The sequence below is a fragment of the Meriones unguiculatus genome, chromosome 1 (assembly GCF_030254825.1).
Source record: "Meriones unguiculatus strain TT.TT164.6M chromosome 1, Bangor_MerUng_6.1, whole genome shotgun sequence".
Taxonomy (NCBI): domain Eukaryota; kingdom Metazoa; phylum Chordata; class Mammalia; order Rodentia; family Muridae; genus Meriones; species Meriones unguiculatus.
The window spans coordinates 163,211,023-163,226,999 of record NC_083349.1 but is presented as its reverse complement, the minus strand read 5'-3'; the positions used below and the strand labels follow the sequence as shown (position 1 = coordinate 163,226,999).

The following is a 15,977-nucleotide window of genomic DNA, read 5'->3' as shown; positions in this document are numbered from 1 at the left end:
AAAACCTATCAGAAATCATAAAATTCATTCAAATTATTAGTAACAATCTTATGATAATTATTTTGAGATTATAAATAGAATGAAACAATTTTCAAATAACATTAGTGCCATTAAGTTTAGTTTTAAAGGTGAGAGAAGATACAAATAAGTAAAAACTTAAAATAGAAAATACCAGTCTGAACTCAGGGCTTAAGTTTTTGTTTTTGTTTTTTTCTCCCACTAAAAAATAAGAACTTATTTTGTAGCTTTGCTCACTGAAGACAAAAGTAAGTACTACGAATTCTCAGATTTTTGTCCTTACGTACCATTTCGATTAAAAAGAATTCAGTCCCTGATCAGTGACAATTCTAGACCTCATTGGGAAATCTAGAAGCTGACCATAGGGCATTTTGTATCAGAAAGCAAGGAAACTATTAGAGCAGACAAAGATCATGTCAAATGGCACTGGCGTAAACTTAAAGGGATTCCTAATGGCCAAAGATGGTGCGGTCTGAGAATTAATTGGCAAAAAAAGAGTTAGTATTCAAAAGCGTAAAATTCTGTGAACTCACAATGGCACCAAAGGATAAAAAGGATCAACACCTCACTGGTCATTCTGGAGGTTGCCTGGGCAGTCACCCTGAAAACTGACAAAGGGAAGTAGTTGAACATAGTGATGGTTTTTCTCATGTAGACTGAGTAACCAAATAGTTGAGATAAAGTTCTAGAATGATCATACTAAAAACAGAAGGGATTGTGGAATTAGAAAAATGAGTTTGCTATTCCTAATGAAAGAATGGATCTTAGCAACTATCAACTATGTAGGTAATTAATAAGGTTGATAGGTAGTTTGTTTTTGTTTTGTTTTGTTTTTGTATAGGAAGTTTTTAAGGGACAGATGAGTCTGGCAACATCAGAACCACTGATCCAGCTCAGTATCTCTGAATGTCGCCACCCTAATCTACAAGTGCTGATACGGATGATGTGGTATAGGAAGTACATAGCACTATTATAAAGTACTCTGTCAGAGACCTTAATCTGAATCTAATTAACTCTCTACATTAACTACGACAGTATAGAGTACCAGAGGGATACAGCTGGCCGAAACAGTAGAGTGTAACTTTAAGACAGATGAGGTGGCTTCTTTCAGAAATACACGGGAAAAATGTAAGAAAGTTGGAAATGTTTGGCGGATGTAGCTTAGTGGTAAAATGTTTGCCTAGCATTCATGAAACCCTCAATTTGATCCCCTGTACAACATAACAAGACATGGTGGCACACACACAATTTTAGTGCTTGCTTGGCAAAAGCAGACAAGTGACCCAGAAGTTCAAGCTCATTTGTAGCTATATAGGGCACAGGAGGATGAGTTAACAAGGTCATCTGTGATTGTTTAGCAAGCTTGGGATGTATCTAGGCTACATGAGACCTTGTCTCAAAAAATAAATAAAAAGACTAAGAGATATATCTCAATCTTGTGTGTGAATTCAGTCTTGTTTGAATTTCAGTCAAACCAGCTCTAAGAAATTTTTGAGTGATGAAAAAATTTGAGCTGCATGATTGAATGTTTCAATCATGCAGTTATTAAGAAGCAAAATCAAAATCCTAGAGATTGTCCTAAATCAATTGAAAAGATGAAGGCATTTGCTCTTATGTTCTCTTCTAGAGTTGAAGTTTTGAGGGGCAAGGAGGAAAAGGATGGATTAAGAATTGTAGAATGTCAGTTGTTTATGAGTACTTGAGAGTTTTTTTTTATATAAACATGATAGTGGTTCTTTTCATTCTTTCATTCCATCTACTTTGTGTATGTTAGAGGATTTTTATAGTAAATTAAAGAAAAATATCTTGCAAAAGGCTATTCTTTTGGCCAAGTGAAGGTATATATACTATATATATACATATATCTACTAATTAAATGTTTAGTATGGCGAAAAAAATGATAGTTTATGATTGTATTATACTTATAAAATGAACTTCTTTAGGATTCATTTGGTCAGATGTAATTGATTCATTACTTAGCATTAACCTGTGCATATATAATTTAATTCACTTCTTGTAGGCTGCAGATTAAGAAACTCTTGCTTTCTCCTAGTATCACAGCATTCAATACAAAATACTTCTGTGACTTCTAGTCACCAAAATGTATGAATTTCTCTGGAGACACCAGCTGAGTGCCATCTAACTCAGTTTACTTCTAAAGATGTACTGTCAGATCCCCTCTCTAAGTCCCACAGGTGTGCCCCTTCTTCAGACGGGGGTTCTTACACAGGTTGTGACCTGTGCCACTGACCAACTGGCTCTAAATTGATCTCCTAAAGGTTCTCTCATTGGGTTTGTTTGGTAAAGTGGTTCACAGAACTCAGGGACATACTTTTCTTATACTGAACTACTTACTAAAGAGGATGAAGGTTCATCCTCTATAGCAAGAGCTGTATAGGGTGAAGTATATGGACAATGGTGGTGAATTTCTAAGTACTTTTTTTTTTAAAGTTAATTTTATTAGTTTTAAAATTTGAGTCTCATATGTGTTTTGATAATATAACCACCATTTCTTTCCAGATCCACTTCCCTCTTATCCACCCAACTTTGTGTCCTTTTATTTTTTAAAGCCCTTCAATACCAAATTGTGCTGCTCAGAATATTCTTGGATGGGCCTTAAACTCTTTTTTTTTTTTTAAATAATTTATTTTATTTTGTGTGCATTAGTGTGAAGGTGTCAGATCCCTTGGAATTGGTGGTATAGACAGTTGTTAGCTGCCATATGGGTGCTGAGAATTGAACCCGGGTCCTTTGGAAGAGCAGACAGTGCTCTTAACCACTGAGCCATCTCTCCAGCCCCGGGCCTTAAACTCTTACACCTACTTGCCATAGGGGATAGAAGATTGAACTGGGTAGCTAGCTTGGCATACTGCATAGTGTGTATGTATATTATGTATGGATGTACAGATAAAGGGGCGGTAGAGAATTTTTAGGTTTTCACCATCAATGCCAAAAACTCTCTATTTGTCTTCCTGGTAGCTATCCAGAAACTCTTGGGACTCAAATCTTTTTGGGCTTTTATAAAAAATAGGTATGGTAAAAAAAAAAAAAAAAAAAAATAGGTATGGTTCATTAAATCACTGACCATTTGCTAACTCAAACTGGACCTTCTTTCTGGAGATTGGGGCAGGAGGTTGACAACTCTAATCACAGGGCTGGGTCCCTGGAAACCAAACCCTATCCCAAGACTATTTATTGTATTTTAGATACTAGTTATCTCATACAAAATCTAGAGCAACAGTTCTCAACCTGTGCATTTCGGATCCCTTTGGGTGTTGAACAACCGTCTGGCAGGTTTTGCATATCAGATGCCCTGAATATCAGACATTTACATTATAATTCATAAAAGTAGCAAAATTACAGTTATGAAGTGGGAATGAAAATAATTTTATGGGTAAGGGGTCACTACAACATGAGGGATGAAGGATTTAGGAAGGTTGAGAACTACTTCTACAGTATAAGAATTTTAGGGAAGGAGGTTAAATGGCAGGAAATGAGATGAAGACCAAATGTATATTTCTAATGTCAAAGAGCTCTATTAAATTTTTATATGCTGGTTTGAATTTTTAAGTCTCTTGGCATTACACAACTTTCGTATTTTTTATTTACATGTTGCATTTTAGAAATAGCACATTAAAATGCTACCAGTTAAGCATCTTGGAAGGGTAACTACATTTCTCTAGTGTTGGTGTCTAAGAATGCCTGAACTGTATATTTCAGCCAGCACGACAATGTTTGTTATGACTAAGAGATTTGACTCTTGCCATAGCCATGCTGAAATTATAGCTTGGATTAGATTTTGGATTTAGCATTTGGTATGGCTAATAGTAAATTGTTTTCATGGAATTCAGAGAACTAACAAACACACTAATTGTAAATAATGCTAACATTGTGAACTTCAGAAGATTTACCATGAAGTACAAAGTGTAACAGAGCCATTTCTATTATATATTAGATGTAGAGGTGACAACTGAATCTCCATGGACTTGGGTTGATTTTTCGTTGGTTTTGCCGTTTGTTATGTGTGGATACTTGTGAGTGGCAGGAACAGTTAAAGGTAGACTAATTATTGGAGATTTGCCTTTAAATCCAAATTACTTTTTAAAGAACAATACATTATTCTTGTTTGGAAGGAAGAAAGTAAATCGCATATACTTTATATTTAAAAATATTGACAAAACAGTTCAAAAATAACTGGTAATCTTGACAAATTATCTTCTATTGATTAATGGTAGAAAGTCTTTTGCTTTTTCATTTATATAAACTTAAAGGCTTTTTATTAAGAGCACTACGTTACAGCTGATAAAACAAACTTCTAGTTTACCTTTTTTGTCAAGTTTTATGGTATATGATCTTCATTTTATTTGATTATAGATATGCTGCCATTTGCTTGATTTTCAAATGCCTTTAGCAGAACTTGGGACAAAAAATGTTTTTAAAGTACGTGTTTTCTGTTTATTTGTCCCCAGAGAGTTTAGTTTTATCCATATTTAGTCATCTTTTCCCCATCCTTAAATTTGTGTAATTAAAAAGCTGAATTCTTTCTTCTATCCCATTTCTAGTTGACGAAGGACCAGAGGTTGGTGTATTCTGGCAGACTGCTTCCTGACCATCTGCAGCTGAAAGACATTCTCAGAAAAGTAAGCTCTCCTACCTTAGAAGAGTGAGAGAAACCATCTCTCAAGTTTTGTCTAACCAGTGGAGTTCATCAACCCCTGTGGGTAGCAGAACAGATAAAAATAAGTTAAAAAGTAGCAACATGACAAAGCAGAGAGGAGTTAGTTTAGTTAACAGTTTTGTGTGCCCATCTGAGCTACACCTGAAGTAGGACATGTTTGTGTTCAGATATTTTTCATCTTTTAGAAGAAAACATTGTCAGTACTCCAGGAGTAGAGTATTTATACAGTAGGGAAAAGATTGATAACATCTCTTTAAACCTATTTTCAATAGGGTTGTGTGATATGTTGTTAAAAATTGTTTGAATTAGGAGTTTAATTTCAGAAAAGGAAATAGGAAGACACCTAAGTGGCATATCTGCTACCAGAGGCTCAGGTAGATGCTAATGCGCAGGCAGAGCTAAGTATGCGTCAGTATAGCTTTTTAATGATCAGCTTGAGTGCTGGTTATTTTGGTGGTACCGTTTTAGCTCATTGTCCTTTGTTAAGGCTTCACTTTTAGTACTTTTACTCTTGATATGCCACTTTTTGTTTGTGAATACAGCGAAAACTGAATAGCTTTATATTTTGTGTTTAACTTTTTAACTTAACTCTTAATACAGGTATTTCTGATCAGTTTTATTCTTTTTATGATCACCTGTGGGAAACATAAAATGTTTTGGTCATGAGCCTAGCTTTTAATAGCTGAGTCATCTCTCCAGCCTGGAAAACTTAAAGTATAATGTCAATGTATTTCTTTTGCTTAAGTGACATTTTAGCTTTGCTGGTATGGCCCCTGACTATTCAGTTGCACGATTGTTCGTTCTTTCCTGAATAATAGCTTGAAACCTGTACGTGAATACTCCCAAAAGATTGTTGTAGACCATATGTGGAGTTCTTTGGGACATACTACATCTTAAATAGTTCTTTGAACTGTTAAAGTTGGTTTCTTTTCAGTAAAATGTTGCCATTGGCTCTACAAACTGTCTAGTTACAAAGTGTTTTATAGATGTACTCCCCTAAGGTAAATGGGTGCTGGGATTTTTAGCATGATGTTTTGGCACTAGGTTTATATTTTTAGTATTCCCTGCTCAGAAGTGGAGTCAAGAGAAACCACCTGTGTTGTCTGAAGCCTTTTCAGCAGCATACCCTAAGAACTTTATCTTCTAGACCCCTAAAGCAATTATAGTTTATGCTTTTCAGTTTTATCCATAAGCCTTTCGTGTATATCTGTTATTGTGCCCAGTATACTCGTTTGGCCTGTTAACAATATCATAAGTTTCTTTAAGGCTGTCCTTGTCCTTTTTGAATTCATCTCAGAACTGAGCATGAATCTGGATTTCTGGTTGTTGATCAAGTCTTTTTTCTCTCAGGCATCTTCTTTCATGACTCTCACCCATCCACCCTTTGCAATTCTGCTGTTGTTTTCTAGCTTACCAGCTTTATGTCTGTGTAAATGTGTGTGTGTGTGTGTGTGTGTGTGTGTGTGTGTGTGTGTGTATTCTCACTGAAGCGTAAAGACCAATTGAGTGATTATTTGGAATGTTTTCTCTCATCTGTAGTTTGAAATTTGTGGAAATAACATGGAATGGTTATAAAATGCAATTCAAGTATATGCTTTATATCTGTGTATAAATGTTATAGATTAAAAAATGTTGGTTTAATTTGGAAAGCAGTAGAAAGCTATACTGTACCTTGCTAAAATTAAGGCAAATGAAATTGGGTTTCTTTTATCAGTACATTCAAGTAACCAAAGTATTTTACTACTCAAAGTCCTGAAACTTAAAGGTTACTCTTATATTGTTATTAAGACACTACGAGCTTTTATATTGAAATAATATTTTGTTTTGATAAAATTTTGTACTACTTGTTGCTTCAAATCTACTTTATGTATGCCATGTACTATTAACATAATAATTATTGGGTATTTAAATCATTCTTCAGGCATGGAGAGAAAATATTGAATTCAGAAGGCCCCAGAGCATTAAATGGCAAACATCTCCAAATACTGAATAACTAGCTAGAGAGGAAGGGAATTTAAATCTTAAGTATTTCAGCTTAGCTAGTGACTTTTTGAACTGTAAAGTTTCCTTTAAATATGATCTTCTTTAATTTTAGCAAGATGAGTATCATATGGTTCATCTAGTATGTACTTCCCGGAGTCCTCCCAGTTCTCCAAAATCCAGCACCGATAGAGAAAGTCACGAAGCACTGGCATCCCTCACCAGTTCTGTGAGTTATTTTAAGAGGAGTAAACATTGAAATTTTCTGATTTTCTTTTTCGGATATAAAAACTAAATGGAGGGCTGGGGTGTAGTTCTACAGGACAGCACTTGCCTAGCATATGTGAGGCTCTGTGTTCAGTCCTTACCACAACAAAGAATGAACATGCAAATGTTGATAGAGGGTCTCATGTAACCTTGGCTGGTCTTGAATTCATTGTATAGCTGAGGCTGGTCTTGAACCGCTGATCCACTTGCTTCTACTTCCCCATTCCTGGGATCCGAAACCTGTATGGCCACACTCTGTGGGATTGTTTGGGAAAGTTATAATATGACATTTAACATTTGCTTAGATACACAATGTTACTTTACTTTGCCTGTGTTTATCTCCAAATTATGAATTTTATAATTTGATGAATGGGTCGGCCAGCAAATGGAGACCAATTTTGCAGATTTAATTACTGAAATACTGTGGAAACAGAATATTGATATGGTTATATAATATAGATCTTTAGGCTAGTGAAGTTTTAGAAACATTAAAGTCTAAAATGTATATTTTATTCAAAGTGATTTAAATTATTAAATTTCTAAGTGACCTAAATTTTCTTCAAGTAGATTACTTGGTCAAAGACTATGTATGGTTTTTGTTTTTTGGCTTTTTTTGTTTTAATAACTAGATTTGGGCATATATTCACAATGAAACAATGAAAGGGAGAGAATTATTTAATATATTGACCTCTTACATAATTAAGTATTCATTTCTGCTCAAAATTGTTTTGGAAACTTTTTTTTTTTTTGTAAGAGCTCAGCTTTGTGGGTGAGAGGATTAAGATTAATGGATTAATGTCTTTATGTTTCTTGGCTAAATAGGAAGCTTTAATTGTGCTAAAGATATTTCCTTTGTTAAGAATTCAGTAAAAAATTTAAAGCAGGAATGATCAATAGGATAAACTAGCTGAGAGATCTTTTAATATATACTAGATAACTGATTCTTTAAGAAACAAGATCCTGAAATTGCCATATTTACTCAGTATGTCTTCTGTGGTACCAGCCATGGAAATTGAGCTTTTATTAGATTGAATATAAGTCTTTCCCACCTTGGCATGAGAAGGGACAAATTCAAGACTAGCACAGAGATTTTTGTGTCATTTTTGACATAAGAATGTTCCAGTTTTTGTTGACCAAGTAAATTAGTTTCTTGGCCATAATTTTATGTCATTAGCATGTATATATAGTGTTATGAAAATACAAAAAGTATCAAAGGAAAGATATGTTTAATTTTCCCTAAGTATTCATGGCTCAAAGATTTCAAAGACATTTGAAAATAATAAAAAATATAATAGTAAAAGAATTGCCTAATAATGTTAGAAGTAATTAGTTTTAGAGAAATTAGGCAGTGTTGATATATAGCTAGGCTTTTCTATTAATTATACTGTTGAATACCACATCTTAATGTTTGATTTAATGAGAGTTAAAAAACAAAAACAAAAACACCTCTCTTAGTTATGTCCTAAAGAACCAGACTCCTTATTAAAATATTTGGCATGTAGTTTTCATGAAGTAACTTCTTAAAACAGTGTTTTGTTATTTTGCAAGACACGTGTGTGCTTGTGACTTTTCTCTGGACAGAACTTAGGAAGATAAACATGCTAAAAGACAGCCTGTGGGGTAGGGAGCCAGGGCAGAAGTAACATTCTGCCTATCAAGATGCAGTTACAATTTTAACAAGCTTAAAAGGATTTGAAAATAACATTGTATCTAACTTAAGATGCTAGTGCTATAATTTATAAAAGAGTAACTATGTTTTATCTAACAGTTACTCATTGAGGAAACTTTTCCAAGTTTTACTTACTGAACATTTGATCATTGCCTGAGCACTAAAATTCTGATCAGTATCTTGGTTTGTAAAAACAAGATTGTTTATGGCATTTATAAACTGACAGAAGTTTAGAGTTGAAAACAGTCTGAAAACCTAGAGCAGTCTTGTTTTTTTTTTCCAAGAAAGTGGAGATAGAGACCTGAAATGGCTCTTTAAATATGCTCTTTGTTAATGTCAGACACTGCAGGGATTGTAGATTACTCCTTTTCATCATGTTCCTCATTTTGTTAGATGGTGTCACCGACGTATATTACAAGATACCTGTCATATAGTAATGGTTCAAATCACTAGAAATTGGTAGCATCATTTGAGATGTTAAATGTTAAACATTGTAGGCATTGTTAAAGGAGCTTTGTTTGCTGTAGTTGAATCTGCATAGTTAGTATGCAAGTTTTTGTAGGTTGTTATTCTGTTGTTTAGCAGATAAATACAATATTACTATTATAATCTTGGTTTCAGACTTTTTTAGTCCTATTAAAAGTAAAGTATGTTTTCTTGGATTTGAGATTTAAATTAATTTCTAAAATTACATTATTTTTGTAGAGGGATTTTATAAATGTATATTTAGTAAGACAGTTTTTGTTTTTTTGCTGTTTTTTTTTTTGTTGTTTTTTGGTTTTTTTTAGAATTCAGATCATTCAGATTCAACAACTCCATCACCCAGTCAAGAGAATTTGTCATTAGTTGCTGGTTCTTCAGAAGGATTGAGGCAGCGTACACTTCCACAAGCACAAATTGACCCAGCCCAGAGTCACCCGTTTCCGTATGTAATCCAAGGGTAAGTAAAAAAATATAGGTTATAATTTAGGGCCCTCTAAAAAAAATCAATAAAAGTTTATTTTTGATTTTTAATGATAGCATCTTTTTGATTATTTATACTTTAATAACTTAAAGTAACTTACTTATTTTCAAGTATTTTTTTGTGCTTTCGTACTTTATTTGCAAACAGATGAACTAGAAATAAGGCAATTACTAAAAGTGAGAAGCTGAAAAAAAGTAGCAAAAAGAACTAAATGCTGTCTAAGTATATTATGTAACCACAGTATGAAGTAGATTGGTTGAATGAATAGATAAGCTATTTTATAATTTTTATTTTTCAAAATTTCATGCATGTATACAATGAAATATTGCCCGCTAAAACTCACCCCTATGTTTCCCCATATACCCTCTTCCCCTGCTTCATGTGTTTGTTTATTTTGCTTTTTGAAAAAACTTACTAAGTGCATTTAGTGCTGCCCATATATGCATGGGTATATAGGGCCATCCACTACAGCATGGGAAACCTAGCCGAGGCCACATCCTCAGTAAAAAATGGTTCTCCTTCCCCCAGCAACTAGCCACTGTCAGTAGCTGCTAAGGAGTTTTGCCTACTAGAGATCTCTTGTGTAAGTCTTGGTCTTGTGCAAGTAATACAGCTGCAGTGACCTCCTGATTATTAAAAAATATTTTACAGCAGTCTCAAACCTCACCCCAGCTCTCATATTCCTTCTACCTTCTCTGTCAAGTTGTTCCTTTAGCTTTGGTGGTGGTGTGGTGTTAATATAGATGTTCCAATTAGAGTGAGCTGTCATACATTTACCTATAAGTTTCATGTTTTCATTTTTCTTTACAGCTGAGTAGTAGTATCATGTGTATAAGTACCACATTTTTCTTATTCATTTATCTGTTGATGGACATCTAGGTTGTTTCTTTTTTCTTTCTGTAGTAAAAAGAGCAGTAATGAATATGATACACATAAAATAAATAAGTCTAAGAAATTTTATAAAAAGTTTAAACCATAGAATAATTCTATTTGGGGTTACATTATCAAGTTGACACAAAAGTTTGTTTCTTTGTGCTGTTACAACTTGCTGTATTTTCTTGATGTAGTAGCTTTTTGTTGTTGTTGTTGTATAAATTGTTGTATAGGTCTACTATTCAGACACATTTCAAAGCCTACTTCCTTATGCTTCTTCTGTTCTGTCCTTAAAATATTTTATTCTTTTATTGTCTGCATTGGTTTTTAGTTTATCTTTTTATTGTATCTTGGTGAAAAACTTAAAACTACTTCTGTATATGTACTTTTACATTTACTTATATGTACTCAAGTGTATCCTCCTCATTCTAACACAAGCAGTAGCATATTAACACATTTTTATATCTTTTAAAGAAAATATTGATGAGTTCATTCAAAGACATGTTCCTTTATTTCTGTAACTACATAGTAATTTAGTAAGTACATGATTATAACGCCTACTATTTTTTAAATTAATTTATTTATCCACTTTACATCTCAGTCCCCTCCCTCCTCTCCTCCATGTCCCACTCTCCCTCCTCTTCCTTCTATCCCCTTTCCTGCCACGGACTGGCCCAGTCGAGCTCCCGTGGTCTGCGGGAGAACAAGGCTTTAGACAGGAAGACACGGTTTCAGCGAAGAATTGACAGACAGAGACACCTTGATGGTTTTGACTCTGCTGCAACTTTACTGAAATCAAGCTAGTATTTTTATAATGATTTCACAAAAGGCACCTTAAAATTGGCATGCTTCCCAGAACATTCAGACTTTTACCAAGAATACAAAGTTTACATTTTAACTCAAAATGCAATCAAACATAAAGCAGTACCCACAAATAATCTTGGCCTAAAAACTTTTTGATCAGAGCAAACAAAGGAAAAGAAACCTCAAATATAGTTTCATTATTGCTAACCAATGAAGAGGAAAGTCAGGAGCTAAGTCAGATGCCTGCCAAAGTCCTTCTCTATATCAAAATCTAACTACACCTTTGTTAACCCTCCTCCCATATGTCCTGCCCAAGATTTATGATCTTCTCTAGGAACAAGGCACTGAAGGGAGGGGGAAACTCCCGCCAGCTGCACCTCTCATGCTATTATTTCTTAAGAAGGAGCCTATTATTATTTTACTATTCTTAATGCCTATTAATACTAAATCTAATTCATTACTTTCCTTAAAGTTATTTTTATTAAAGCCTTTAACAATCTACTAATAATAAATTTCTTTATAAAGTTAGTTGTGCTGTTTCAGGTGTCACAGGGAAAGATCAAAGAATTCATTATTCCAGCCCCAGAGCCACAACTGAAGAAGCGTAGAAATCTCAGAACACGTCTCTTTTCCAAGTGGGATGAGTTTGCCAGGGACCTTCCAGGGGGCATTATTTCCGGGGAAATCATATCCCCTGCCCTGTAGCTTATGCTACTATGGCGACACGCGTGGGTGTGGCATCTCCCCCCCTTTTTTTTTAAGATGCAATTTAAACAAATCTCGCTCTACAGTGTGGATGGAGTGGAGCAGTAATTTAAAAAGACAAGGAAACAGGAGCACAACCAATAAAAATAATAAAATCAGGGCCCCTATCATCACTAAATAATGAATTTAATTTAAAGGATTTAAATTTTTAATTTTTGACTCTAAATTAGAAGCTAAGGAACTCAAACTTGCTTTATCTAAATGAGCCTTGCTAATAGCTGTTATATTTTTTGTAAATTATCTAAATCATGAGTAATATCCGTATCTTTTAAAACTCTTTGTAAATGATTTTTTATCTTTTTTTATTGGTCAGAAGCATTGTATGGTAAAGGTGTAACACAAATATATGAGAAGGCAGCATGGCATTGAGTTTTTATCCTTGTCCTAATATTAACCATATTTTGTCCCAAGGCTAAAACTGCTTTTTCTAGCGCATTTATTTTGGATTTTAACTTTTTATTTATAATAAATTGTTTTAAAAGGGCTAAAGAAATATTTTTATTTATTTTATTAATAAAATCTGTTGTATATATCTCTTGAACTAACGCTGTAGTAGCAATAGCAAAGGTGGTCAAAATTGTAATTAATGCTGAAATTCCTAATATAAGTGCTGTAACAAATTTCTTAGGCCTAATTAATTTACTTAGCTTTTTTAAAGTCTTTAAAGTAGTATTTTTATACCATTTTTTTTGTAAATTAACAGGAAGTATAACATAAGTAGGTCTCTTAACTAAAATTATAACAGTAATGTTTTTATCCAAACTAGAATCAATACAATTAGTAACCCTGTAAGCTATACAATGAATTTTATAAGAATTTTTAACATGAATTATATTAATTTGAGAAATATATCCCATAAGAAGAGCAAAAGGATAAGCAACACATGCCCTGGCTGCCAAAGGCACAGAATTTTTTTTTTTTTTAGGCCTTTTTTGTAAAATCATATTGGCACTAGCTGTCAATCTAAACAACTCATGATGTAAAACTGTAGCATTGGTCTTAGGATCTCTAGAGACCCAAATAGGTTCCACATAACCAGGTGAAAACCATCTTTGTACTTTTTGTCCCAATCCTGGAGGGATATATCCATTGAACTTATCTGAATTATTTTTTAAATATTTAGTATAATCATAATTACCTGAAACAACTGAAAAATCCCAAACCTCCATATGGGTCCCTACAGGCACATATTTAGCTGTAGCCTGAGGGAAGCCACATTTTAACCATTTAGGGGCACCTGTAAGGCTACTTTTTTAAAATTGATCTTTATCTCTAAATTTTTCTGCACAAAGAGGGAGAGGCATAAAAGGAGCCTTTTTAAAAGTTACATTATAATTAAGGTACCCCAAAGTAGAAATTTGAAGCTCCCACATTAATCTTTTATCATTTTTTTTTTTTTTTGCCTTTAACTGTCAAATCAGGAGCATCTGTAAGAAAAGTTTGATAATTTATAGGCAGACAACCATATGGTGGAGATCCTTTTAGGGCAATGTAAATGGGGAGCGAATTAGTTCTGCCCTCAAAATTTAAATAAGCTGAGCTATTTATTCTTTTCTCATAATTTTGGAAACCTTTGAGAAGTTTAGTATTATTAGTTAGTACTTTTACATAATCTGGATCCATCCAACCCACAGGGTGTATAAGGGATGGTTTTGGTACATAAGCCCAATAACTTTTACTATGCATAACAGCATTTTGACACATAAGTAATGACAATACAGCCAGAAATATAAATTTAGGGGTTTTAGGCTTTTGTTGAGCCTTTACCAATTTTTTTGTTTTTTTTATTAGGTGTTTTAGTTGTGTCCATGTTGTTTTGTGTCCATGTTTTTTGGGCATCAACGAGAGCTTCTGTAGCTTTGTTTTTATTTTTTATTTTTTTGTTTTTGTTTTTTTTGTTGCCGTCTCGATATTAGCCGGCTGGATGAGTCTATCTGGGATCCAGATGGGGGAGTCGGCATCCTGTGGAAACACACATGTATATCCCCTTTTAAAGGAAATTAGAGCATCCGGTCCCTTACAGGATCCGGATAACAAATCCTTTTAATATACTTGTGGAAGTTGTTCATTTTTAAGCCCAGACCAATGTTTTATAGCAGGAGTATTGCCCTGCTTATTAGTATTTAAATGGTTTAATACAAACAATGAATGGCTCAGCAAATGACTAGGCGAGAAATAAGTGTGAGCTTGTTTAAGTCTGATAATTTGATTTTTTAATGTTTGATGTGTTTTTTTAATAATTGTCTGTCCTCGGGGATTATATGATATACCTGTCACATGCTCTATGTTTTAGCTCTGTAAGAATACTGTAAGGGCTTTTGATGTATATGCTGGAGCATTATTAGTTTTTATTTTTTTTGGACATCCCATAGTTGTAAAGCATTGGATTAGATGTTGAATGACGTCCTTAACTGCCTCTCCTGTTCTTGCTGAGGCAAATATCATATGAGAATATGTGTCCACAGTAACGTGGACATATGTTAATTTTTTAAACTCTGGAACATGAGTAACATCCATTTGCCATAATGATAGAGCTTTAAGTCCTCTAGGATTAACCCCCATTTTTAATGGATGGTACACCTGAGGACAATCACCACAATTTTTTACAATTTGTCTTGTCTGTTTTTTTGTAATATGAAATAGTCTTTTAAGGGCTAATGTATTTTGATGATGTAAAGCATGGCTTTTTTGAGCTTTTAATATATTTATTACTATTTTTTTTGTTAAGGCATCTGTCATATAGTTTTCTTGACTTAATGGACCAGGTAATTTTGAGTGCCCTCTAATGTGGCTTATAAAAATTTTTTTGTCCTATTTTTAATTAAAATTTGTAAATCCTGAAGCAAATGAATAATTTGAGAATGCCCCGACAAAAGAGCAGTTTTTATTACGGGAAAAAGGCTAGCTACATATCTTGAATCTGTATAAAGATTAAATTTTTTTGAGAAGGTTTGAAAAGCCAAAATAACCGCTTTATTTTCTGCCTTTTGAGCAGAAGTCTGTACATCTTGTCTTATTAGTGGTTCTCTGCCTGGGACATAAACTGCAAACCTTCCGTTAGAGGAACCATCTGTGAAAATGCAAAGAGCGCAATCTATAGGCTGTAAAGAACATTTTCTTGGAAAAATTACCTCTGTTTCTTTAAAAAATTCTATTAAGGGATGTCGGGGGTAATGATATTTAATTTGTTCTGAATAGCCCTGCAACGCTATTCCCCAGTCTTTATCTTTTATTAATAATATATCTGTTTGTTTTTTATTATATGGAACAATTATATTATGCATTTTTTTTAAATAATTTTTTTGATCTCATCCTTCTTTTGCTTATAATTAAGGAACACATATATGGATAGGAAGCAAGCATTTTTGCTTGAGTATGAGGTAAATGCACCCATTTTAAAATTTCATTTTGCCATAAACATCCTGTAGGAGTATATGGTGTTTTGAAAATAATTAAATCCCATTCTTGATTATAAGCTATCTGTTTAACCTTTGCTTTATTTAATTGTTTTTTCACCAAAGCCAAGGCTTTAATAGCCTCAGGAGTCAAATTCCTGGGAGACTTTGGATTGGAGTCCCCCTGTAACAACTGAAACAAAGGACTCAGTTCTCCTGTGGTCAGTTTTAAATAAGGCCTAACCCAATTAATATTGCCTAATAATTTTTGGAAGTCATTTAATGTTTGTAACTTATTTAGCCTGATAGATACCTTTTGAGAACTTACATAATCATCATAAATTAATTGACCCAAATAACTTAATGGCCTATTCTTTTGAACCTTATCTGGAGCTATAATTAAATCAAATTTAGTAAATTGCTCAATAGTATAAGCGAGAAGCTCTTGTATAACTTCCCTGGAGAAATGGGCCAACAATATATCATCCATATAATGAATAATATATGTATCTTTATATTTTTTTTTACTTTTTTTAAAGCTTTATTTACAAACTTTTGACATAA

General features: G+C 33.5%; 1 protein-coding gene across 1 annotated transcript in view; it reads left to right on the top strand.

The window, feature by feature from the left end:
* The window catches only part of Herpud2 (HERPUD family member 2), a 42,860-nt gene that overhangs the window by 12,695 nt on the left and 14,188 nt on the right, over nucleotides 1-15,977 (top strand). Inside the window, exons 2-4 of the mRNA XM_021644996.2 lie at nucleotides 4,581-4,658; nucleotides 6,792-6,905; nucleotides 9,401-9,552. Coding sequence (XP_021500671.1) covers nucleotides 4,581-4,658; nucleotides 6,792-6,905; nucleotides 9,401-9,552 — 344 coding nt within the window. The remainder of the gene's footprint in view (nucleotides 1-4,580; nucleotides 4,659-6,791; nucleotides 6,906-9,400; nucleotides 9,553-15,977) is intronic.